This window comes from Lynx canadensis, chromosome X (assembly GCF_007474595.2).
Source record: "Lynx canadensis isolate LIC74 chromosome X, mLynCan4.pri.v2, whole genome shotgun sequence".
Classification (NCBI taxonomy): Eukaryota; Metazoa; Chordata; class Mammalia; order Carnivora; family Felidae; genus Lynx; species Lynx canadensis.
In genome coordinates, this window is record NC_044321.2 from 79,195,017 (window position 1) to 79,205,764 (window position 10,748).

The 10,748-nt window shown below is 46.3% G+C and overlaps 1 protein-coding gene across 1 annotated transcript in view; it reads left to right on the forward strand.

Moving 5' to 3' along the window:
• DRP2 (dystrophin related protein 2) overlaps positions 1-7,005 on the forward strand; it is a 41,739-nt gene extending 34,734 nt beyond the window's left edge. The window contains exons 21-23 of the mRNA XM_030306133.1: positions 838-1,075; positions 2,483-2,603; positions 2,919-7,005. Coding sequence (XP_030161993.1) covers positions 838-1,075; positions 2,483-2,603; positions 2,919-3,043 — 484 coding nt within the window. The 3' untranslated portion in view covers positions 3,044-7,005. The remainder of the gene's footprint in view (positions 1-837; positions 1,076-2,482; positions 2,604-2,918) is intronic.
• Positions 7,006-10,748: the final 3,743 nt, after the last annotated feature.

Below are 10,748 nucleotides of genomic sequence, written 5' to 3' on the forward strand. Positions count from 1 at the left end.
TATTGGTTCAAGACAAGATAAGTAGAGAATAAGCTTTTAGAAACTTGTATAGCAATTTGACACTGCCATGACATCCAAGCACATAATTAGTGGACTTTTCATTGAATAAGGTATAGACCCATTTGAGTGTTGTTGAACTTGTGTGGCGTGTCATGTGTGGCATGAGCTATGTACTAGCCATACACATTTGGACCACTCATTGGTTCACAGTGATTTGAAAACCACCCCCCACCCCCGCCCCAGGATTTTGTTACAGATAGTTTGAGAAGCACTGTATTAGATCAGCAGTGGCCTGGCCCTGGAAAACATTGGTGAAGGAATGGTTCTGTTGCAAAAGTAATGTCCCCTAAAGTAGACCATCTCTTTGGAACCTGTTTCTTGATGACTCAACATGGGTGTTCAAAGTGGGCCAAAAAGGCGGGTAGTGGAGAGAAGAGGCAAGATGGGTGGTCTTTTGTTTACATCTTCCACTGGAATCTAAAAATCTACAAATGGAGTAGGTGAGTCAGTGGCCCTAATGCCTCATTTATTTGCAGACTGTGTTTCTGTCTGATTTTAAGGTCAGAATTAATCCCTGAAACAGCACATCAAAGCCCTAAGACATTTGTTATATGAAATGTCAGCTCCCTCTGCTCCAAGGCCCAAGGATGGCAGAGTAAATGACATATGTGCTGGAGAAGAAATGGATATGGCTGTTCAACCAAGAACACAGCTAGGGTGGGGGTGGGGGTGAGAGAGCAAAGGGGTTGCTCACACTGAGGTATGAGCAGACATCTGGGACCTGGACAGTCAATACTTTGTTAGGGCCATGGGTCTTAACTCCTCTGTCCTTGGCAGGATTCTCCAGGGAGAGCTGAGGCGCCTGAAGTGGCAGCATGAGGAGGCTGCCGAGGCCCCCACCCTGGCTGAGGGCTCTGCCGAGGTAGCACAGGACCACCACAATGAGGAGCTTCTGGCTGAGGCCCGGATCCTTCGGCAGCACAAGAGCCGCCTGGAGACACGCATGCAGATCCTTGAGGACCACAACAAGCAACTAGAGTCTCAGCTGCAGCGCTTAAGGGATCTGCTCCTGCAGGTGAGGCTGAAGCCTGGGAAAGGACCAGAGCAGCCCCCGAGGGGAGGAGAGGTGGAGAGCACAGCAAAGGGGTGGAAAGAAAGAGCTCCTTGGCAGTGGCTGTTGGATGACTTTCTAAAGAGAACTGGGCTGACAATTAGGGAAGGTGGAGGAAGGAAGGGGCTGGTATGTCTCATTGCTTGGCCAATTCTGGGTGCTCACTTCTCCAATGACACATTTGAATCTGGTATTGAAAGAACAAAGTTCAAAGAATCATCTGAAACCTTGATTTTGCTACTATGATGTTTTCTAGAAAGAAGCAGGTTTGAACGGCCAAGAAAAAGTTTTTCTGGGAAGGGAGCTCTTTGTTAATGTTTGTCCCTTTCCTCTTTGAGAAGTAGTATATGTGATATAGTGAAGCTATGGAGTCAGACAGCCCGGGGTTTGAATGTGACTCTGCCAATCATTGCCTGTCAGGTGTTAAGAGTGACTTACCCTCACTTATCCCCAGTTCCCTCATCTGTAAAACAGGGATAATAATATATCAACTTCATGGAATTGTGAGCATGTAATGAGACAGTGAATTTAAAGAATTTAGCACGATGCCAGGAATAGTAAATACTTTGTAAATGTTACTTATCACAGCTGACCTTTAAACAACACAGGTTTGAGCTATGTGGGTCCACTTATACGTGGATTTTTTTTACAGTACGGTAAGTGTATTCTCCCTTCCTTATGACTTTCTTTTTTTTTCTTATGACTTTCTTAATAACATTTTTATTTTCTTTAGCTGACTTTATTGTGAGAATATAATATATAATACATATATATAACAGTTCACTATGTTATCAGTAAGTCTTCTGGTTAGCAGTAGGCTATTAGGAGTTAGGTTTTGGAGAGAATCCAAAGTTATATATGGATTTTTAACTGCACACAGGAGGGTTTGGTGCCCGTAACCCCTACATTGTTCAAGGGTAAACTGTATTGTCACTCTATGTACCAATACCACCCCATGCTTCTTCCCCAGATCCTCCAAGGGATAGCCTCTAGATGAATTCCTGGAGGTCTTAACATATGATATTATATCACAAACAGAGGATCGGGTGTACAACTCTATATTTTCAGAGAGAACTGGGTTTTAAATAGCTTAATTATAGCCAAGATGACAGCAAGAGACCTTTAGGTGCAATGCCATCCTTATACAAACTGGGAACCTTTGACACATGTTGTCGAAGGAAGAAGGTAACTGGTAACTAAATATTCTAAGAAGTTTCTTAAAAGGAAGAGCCACTGTTTGGGGCACTGCCAAAAATTCTTAAAGTCCAAGGGCAAAGAGATGGGCATGAGGTCTCCCTTCTAAGCTCAGGAGTCTGTTAAAGTAAGGTCAGGAAAACAAAGCCATTTAAGTCATGCCTTACCTCTTGCTAGCCACCCACCGAACCAGATGGCAATGGCTCTGCAGGCTCGTCCCTAGCTTCCTCTCCACAGCAGTCAGAAGGCAGTCACCCCCAGGAGAAGGGACAGACTACTCCAGATACTGAGGCAGCAGGTAAGTTCCTCCGGCTCCTCCCAGCCCCTTCTATGGCTTCATCCTGGCCCAGATCTTCCCAAGGCTCTGCTAGGGCTGAGACTGGTTTCTCCTCATGGCTTTGAGCTTAGCTTCGGGGATGATGGGCTTATTGATGGATTCATTTGTTTGCTTATTCTACACATGTATATTGAGCACCTTCTATGTACTAGGCATTGTGCTGGAACAACACAAATGCTGTAGGTTTGTCCTTCAGCTGGCCGCATCCCACCTCAGCCCCTTGTCCTCATCAAGGAATCTCTAGTTCTCTTCCCAAATCTTTCTTTTCCAACATAGATGATGTGGGGTCAAAGAGCCAAGATGTCAGCCTGTGCTTAGAAGACATCATGGAGAAGCTCCGCCATGCCTTCCCCAGTGTGCGAAGCTCTGATGTGACTGCCAACACCCTGCTGGCCTCTTGATGGAGCCAGTTCCCCACCCTATAATCCACAGTCTTCTGGTTCTTTCTGGTCAAAGTCTTCCTTCAGCCTTCACCCAACATTTCCAGTCCCTACCGGGCCCACATTCCTCAGCCAGAGTTATTTGGGCTCTGGGCAGCAGCAGGGATCCACTAGTATGTGAAGTGGATGTGTGAGGACTGGGGGAGGAAGATGCATGATTCCTCCAATTATAGAAATGTGCCCTTTAATCCACAAGTTTGAGATCAGTCCCTTAAGTATGTCTCTGTTTCGGTCCAGGCAGATGGCACTTGGAAGCCATTCAGATGGGGACAGAGAAGCTGCCTTACAGAGCTAAGCAGTGCCCATCAGCCCCTTTCCCTTCTCCATGGAATTATGGAGATAAGGAAACCCAATGACTCCAGGGTTCCAGCATTATGAACCCACAGGAGTTAATCCTACGCTCTGGCCCAGCTCAGGGAGGCAAAAGAATATCTCTGAGACTTCCCCCTACCCCCAAAAAAGTGCCCCTGAAAATGTCTGGGCAGCATGTGGCGTACTATAGTTTGACGGCATATCTCTAGTCATCCTGATGCTACCTAGATGTTGTTTCCCCCTAGAATATCTGCAGTTCCTTCTGCCTCAGGCCCTGGCAGGCTTTCCTCAATGAGGGGGAACAATTCGTTCTGATTCCTACTTACACTTTACATTTGGAAGCATTAAAGAAATACTTAGGGCTTTGGTTTTTTCCCCAATCATCCTCTTTCCTGAAGGCTTCAGCATCCTGAGACACTAGCTGAGTTGCTCTAGGAACCAGCTGAAGCCACCCTTGGCTCTTCTGGGTCTGCCCTCAGAGCCCTGGGGTAGAGGCAGCAGCTTGCTCAGCAAGCAAGTCTTGCTCTACTTGGGTGAGGAAGGGGAAGCCACTCACCAGCCTGGAGGAGTGTGACTGCCCAACACTCTTGCAGGCTGTGACCCTTCTTTCTTTTAGGCTGAATCAGATGAAGTGGCTCACTGTCCCTAGCTAATCATAAGGCAGATGCGAGTGGCAACCTTAAATAGTGGCCTCTTCCTAGGAGCCACTGGCCACACATCAGGAAGCTGGCCACGTTCCACCCAGACAACAGCAAGGCCTTCCTTTGCATAAAACTGTTCTTTCTAACTCTGGAAGGTGAATCCAATCCTCAAAGGAAACTAACTCTTCCTAGGCTACATATACCATAATCCTTTTATCCAGAAACTGTTCAAAGTAGATAGTGGGGTTGGGGGGAGGGGGGTAATGGGCTTGGAAAATCTGAACAGTCAAAGCCCACTTGGGCAGTTTTCTATCAAAAGAAGCTTTATAACCTAGAGCCCCGCAATTGACTTAATTTGCCTAAGTTTATATACATATATATCTATCCTGCATACCTACTGTACATCAGTACTCCCCTGGCCTTGCTCACACATTAAATTCTAATACCTCTCAAAGTATTAATGTTCTGCCTTGCTCTTTGTTAGCCCCAGCCTCTGGTTGGACTGGTAGATGCATCCTGGCTGCCCCCCCTAGGATGTCTCTCCATTCATGTCTGGGGTAAGCTATCCTTAAGACCAAAGCCAACAGAAGCCTGTGGCCACAGTGGAATCTAACGGGAAGAGTCACTCTGTTCTCTTCACTCATTCCAAATTTCGTTCCCTTGACACCTGGGCCTTGGATGAATTTTCCTGGGCTCCCCTAAACAATGGTTCAGGTGCCAAAATAGAGCAAATGTGAGTCCTACTCATCACATGCAAACAAGAAGGAACAGATGGGCCTTTATTGACCTTTGCCAGGCTTTGATGCAGAGAATACCCTCCAGCCCCTTCCAGGTCATAAGTCTGGCTCAGGGACTCAAAGAAAGCAGCAGTTGCCACCAAGGTCAGGAGGGTGTGAGATAGTTGGGGTGCTCTGTTATAATAAAGCAGTAGGCCAGTGGGTAGAGCTTCTGGGAGGTTAAATTTATCTGCTGCAGGGGAAGGAGGGCAGCAGCTTTGATCCAGAAGCCTAGGATTACCTCCTTCTAGAATTTCCAGGGAGCACTAAGCCACAGGTCCAGGGCTAACCGCATCTGCCTTAGTGCCCATGAAGTCTCTGAATGGGAGGCCTGGGTATCTGGATGTATGGTGAACAGGTTGTGAGTGGGCAACAAACACAGGGCATGGGCATCTGTCCATGGGAAGGAGGCTGTATTTGTAGGGGCATAGTTTGTAGGCAGGAATGGGGGAGAAGACATTTGCTATAGGTCAGGGAGCACAGGGTCTTTGAGGCATATCCTGCCTAAGGCTTAAGAGGGCAGATGTTATGAAACAATCTTTGACCGGGAAAGTCTTAGAAAATCCTTCCCATAACCCCCACCTCACCCAAGAGATCTTGGGCTGCCAAGGGCCTGTGGCAACTGTGGTGGGCTAGGCATAGTAGAGAAGATGTAGATCTTGCTATGTAGGATTTGTGCTATAGGTGGACCGACGCAGCAGGTTGAATTCTCACTAATGGGGTCACTGACACTGTGTGTGTGGTCCTGTGTGTACCTTAATGCCTGAGGTGAGTGTATCACTCAAGGGTCCAGTGACAGTCACTGCAGCATGTGTGGGCAGTTTGCCCTCAGTGAGGTAAATGGATCCTTGGGCACGGTGAATCCAAATTAGGGTGAGATTTACTGAGATGTGTTGTATGTTGTTAAGCATCTATCATGTATCATGTTTCCTAGAGGTATCTTTTTTGTGTGATGCTGCATAATTTATGGCCCTGTACTGGAGGAATGGTAAAGGGGGAGTTTTCTGGGTAGGCAGCCTAAGGAAAGCCTCTGACTTGTGAGAAGGAACATGAGTGTTTGCTGGGGTTGTTGTCAAGTAGTATCAGGGAACAGTTAGGACTGATAGGCGATTTATTCTCGACAGGATTTGGCAGAGGCCAAAAAGCTGTTATGAAGGTGCCTCTGCTCAAATTGAGAGCAGAGCAGGGTCATGTTGACTGGGAACTTGTTAAAAAAGGCTGACTGGCTGCAGAACATCAAGCTGTTTGTTGGATGGTTCCCTAAAGAGGGCCCTACCCAGGAGGATACATGCCCTTCCCTCCAGAATGGCAAGGCTGAAATCAAGGCTCTCAAGTGCCCATTTCTATCAAGGCCCAAACTTTAAAAATATTTCTCTGTAGAGAAACCTGTTTGAGTTTCTCATGCTCCAGGAACTGGGCTGGCAGGCCACAGTAATGAGAAACCCTGACGTCAGGCAGAGGCCAATGCTGGGAGATAGACGTTTTCCCTCCAGGTTAATTTTGAGGAATACCCATGCTGCCTGAGGTGTGTGTTTGGAATCTGGGCTCCATGTCCAGCTTCATGCTAGAACATTCCTGGAACACACATTCTCAATGGCCAACTTGAGGCCTCTGAGACCGTTTCAGGCCAAGAATCTCATTAAAGTTCCGCTCGCATAGGTGACAGCTAGCCAAGAAAGTAAGCTACCTTAAGGCGAACAGTCCTGGGAGAGAAACTGGGGGGCCCTACCCCCGGGCTGTGGAGACTGAGCTGCTCAGCTGGGCAGCTCAATCTCTGGGCCTCTCTGCCAAAATCTGGCCCTGGGAACAAAGGAATACTTCAGCTCTTTCTTACTCTTTTAACACCAACGGCTGTGGGAGAGGGAAAGGCTCAAGGCCAGGAATCAGCTCCCAGCCTCCATCTCATCCCACAGCGGCTGCATTTGCGGGCATGGGGGGAGGGTGGTGGCTGCTGAATGTCCTTGCTGTCTCCAGGGCAGTATTGGGTCCCAGAGTGGAGCTTGCTATGCTGTTTGCTGGCTGCAACAACTGGTCTCAGGAATGGAAGTTGGGGAAGGGATTCAGGGCAGGGGGGAGGTGGCCAGGGTGGCACACAGGTCTAGAAATGGGACAAAGTGGGTGGGGCTGGGAACAAATTGGTTAACTTTGATTGCCACTCACTGTGGTGCTTTTCCCCTTTCCCTTGAATTCTGCTTTGAAAAGAATAAATTTGTATTTGTTTACTTTGGTTCTTCTGGTTATACTCTGACTCGGGTGTGGGAAGAGAGGGTGGGCCAAGAAGCCACAGGGATACTGCAAAACATGGGCTACCAGATGAGTTCAACACCTGCTGGACAAAACAAAAACCAACCCACCTGCACTAGCCCCATCCACTACTGTTACCTGGATTGGTTACCTCTCAAGATCCTATACAAATTAGCCAGTTATCCCCTCATGGGACGAGCTTTCTATACCAATGGTTCTTAAATAACCATCCTCATCAATCTGAGGGAGTTTTCACCAGCCTGAAGCAATGTGAGAAAAATCAGGACAATGCAGTGACTTTCCATAAAGATACATTTACTCAATTTAAAGGTCTACATTTTATTATCGGCATATAATTTTTTGGAGTGTTAAAATGTCCCTGTAACTGGGGCAAAGAAACTATGGCAGTTTTTTTTTAATGCCATTTTTCTAGCAAAATAAGACCCTGGGAGTCCCTCTTCCCCAACACCAATTTTTCTTTTCTCACCAATCTATAACACCACTGTCCAATAGAAATATAATGAGAGCCACACACACAATTTTCTAGCAGCCATATTTAAAAAATAAACAGGTGAATGGGGAGCTTGGGTGGCTCAGTCGGTTGGGCATCTCACTTCGGCTCAGGTCGTGATCTCGCTGCTCATGGGTTCAAGCCCCACAATGGGCTCTGTACTGACAGCTCAGAGCCTGGAGCCTGCTTCGGATACTGTGTCTCCCTCTCTCTCTGCCCCTCCCCCACTTGCATTCTCTCTCTCTCTCTCTCTCTCTCTCTCAAAAATAAACATTAAAAATTTTTTTAAATACATAAAAATGAAAAAATAAACAGGTGAGGAGCACATGGGTGGCCCAGTCAGCTAAGCATCTGACTTCTCAGGTCATGATCTTGTGGTTCATGAGTTCGAGCCCCACATCGGGCTCTCTGCTGTCAGCATGGAACCTGCTTCCGATCCTGTCCTCCCCCTCTCTGCCCCTCCCCCACTCTCTCTCAAAACATAAACTTAAAAAATATATCAAATAAAAATAAACAGGTGATATTAACTTTAACATTTAACCCAGTATATCCAAAACATCATTTCAACATGAAATCAGTATACAATGAGATATTTTATATTCCTTTTTTTTAACTAAGTCTTAGAAATTGTCAAACAGGCTGACAGATTCAGCTGGAAAGAAACAAGAGACCCACACAGATCCAGACAATTTACTACTCATAGAAGCGAAAGCAAGATCAGCAATGGTATCACCTCCTTGCATCCCTTGTTCCACAGATTGCCACTGAAACAAAAGGGGCCCAAGGACATGCAACATGGATAGTGGGACATCCTATTTTTATGGCCTCCAGCTGTACACTTTGGGGGTGGTACGGCAGGCAGAAAGTCCTATGCTTAACCTAAATGAGGGAGGCAGATGAGGAACTGCCTCCCAGAAGGCTCCCTCGAGACAGGGAGGTGAGAAATGGTCTTGTAGTGACTTCTCATGAGACTGCCTATCTTCCCATGTTTCTGGAGGATCACAGGGCATTCTGCCAAGGCCTGGGTCAGCCTGCAGTTGAGCCTTGCCTACATGGCCTATGCTAATAGTACAAGGTCAGCAGGGCACCAGTTACCCTACAGAAACCCAGTGTGTATTTTACACTTACTGCACATCTCAGCTCGAGCTAGCCAAATGTCAAGTGCTCAAAACCCACATGTGGCTAGTTGATACCATATTGGACAGCACAGGTCTGTAATATATAAAATTTAAAATCACTGGGCTGTAGAAAAAGAAAACTTCATGAGGTATCACTGTGTGTGTGTGTTTGTTGGGGTGAGGTGGGGAGTCAGGGTGGCAGTAAGCCTTGGGTGACTGGAAGGCAGTGGGGAAGCAGTTACCCTGGGTTACAATGAGATGTGGCAGCAGAGGGAATGCAAGGCCACTGCAGACGCATGGACTCACCCTTGCCCCTTCCTGTTGTCTTCCCTTCCATCCTGTCTCTCAGCAGAGTTCTGGCTGCTCTTGGGCTGTAGTATTGGATAGAGGCTGAACTAGGGCTCTTCTACCTCTATCACCTCTAGATGCCACCTGTGGCATATATGCCACCCTCACTAGCCTCAGTCTCTCCAGCCATGTCCCCAGGATGCTTTGTTATCTGTTTCTGCTCCAGCCCCCTGCCTTCCTTTTTTTAAGTTTATTTTATTTTGAGAAAGAGAGAAAGCACGAGCAGGGGAGGGGCAAAGAGTGAGAATCCCAAGCAGGCTCTGTGCCATCAGCAAAGAGCCTGATGTAGGACTTGAACGGTGAGATCACAACCTGAGCCAAAACCAAGAGTTGGGTGCTTAACCGACTGAGCCACCCAGGTGGCCCCCTCTGCCTTCCTTCATCTGTAAAGGGCTATCTTCTTTTCAAACCTTGCCTCTTCCCCCACACCTTCTGCCTCTAACAGTCCCTTTCTCCCACTTCCCTTTCTTCTCATCTTTTAAAGCCCGAATTTCTGAAAAAAATCTTTTTTTATATATCATCTTGGTTTTCAAGCTGTCTTCTAGCTTTTTTCCTAATATTAACTTCATTTTTTTTGCCCTTAACATATCTTCCTTAGTCCCGCTTCTTCCCTGCATTTGCCCCCAGCATCCCTTCCATCTTCCATCCTCCTCCACAGGGCCTGCCCATACATACTGACCTGAACTTCACTGCCCCTGGCTTATTAACTTGAACTTGGAATGGGAGCACTATAAGAGGCACAGAAAACTTGTGGAGTTCATTTCCTAGAGCAGCACTGACTCCATCAATTGGGACCAGACCTGGGTCTAGCTGGACTACTTCTAGAAAACCCTCAGATGCCTCTTGGTCATAAGCATTATCATCCTTGATTTCTAGATGAAAAAATAACAGAGGCTCCAAGGGGTGTAGGGACTTGCTCAAGGTGAATGGAAAAGCCAGGATTCCAACCTTGTGTTCTTTCCACTACAACATAAATCAATGCAAATACTGCCATTTTGATCACTTCTCTAGATGATTTCTCAAATTCCCAGTGCTATATGGTTAATGTGAAATGATTTGCTTAGTTCATTAGGAGTTATCCCAAGAGCTCTTTAGAAGGATGCCCCAGTATTGACAGCATCTTCTGTCATTTCCTAATGGTAGAGTTTATTGCTTGTCTCTCCAGTTTCCTTTTGGATATGAGTGTATTCATCATGGGAACGGTTTAATAAAGTGACAGCAATCCAATTAAAATGAAGAATTTATTTATTGCTTAAAGAACACAGGCCAGAAAACTTTAACAATACAGCTGAAAAAACAAACCCACTCAGGGTTTTTAAGGGAGTCTTCACAGGCATCACAGGCATCTGATTTTTCCTAACCTTTTCTGATGGGGGTTAGGATAAAGAGGCTCAGAATAAGGATAACAACTCAGAATTTCATCTCTGTCCTAACTATTCTCTTAGCTGTCAAATAATAACCACAGTCCCTAAAAACACAACAGAACAAAGATAGCAGCAGCAAGAAATCATCCCTGAGGCAGGAAAGCAGCCCCTATTACCTTAACAAAGACAGGACACAAGCTGGTGTTAACTGCTGGGAGATAGGCACTTAATTCACTGTGAGAGGTCCTAGCCTTTGGTAGAAATGATTTGTTCCATGTTTTAGGAAATATTTAAAATTAATAGAAGAAGGGAACTGAAAACATACACAAACCAGCTAGCTGTATGGCCTTCA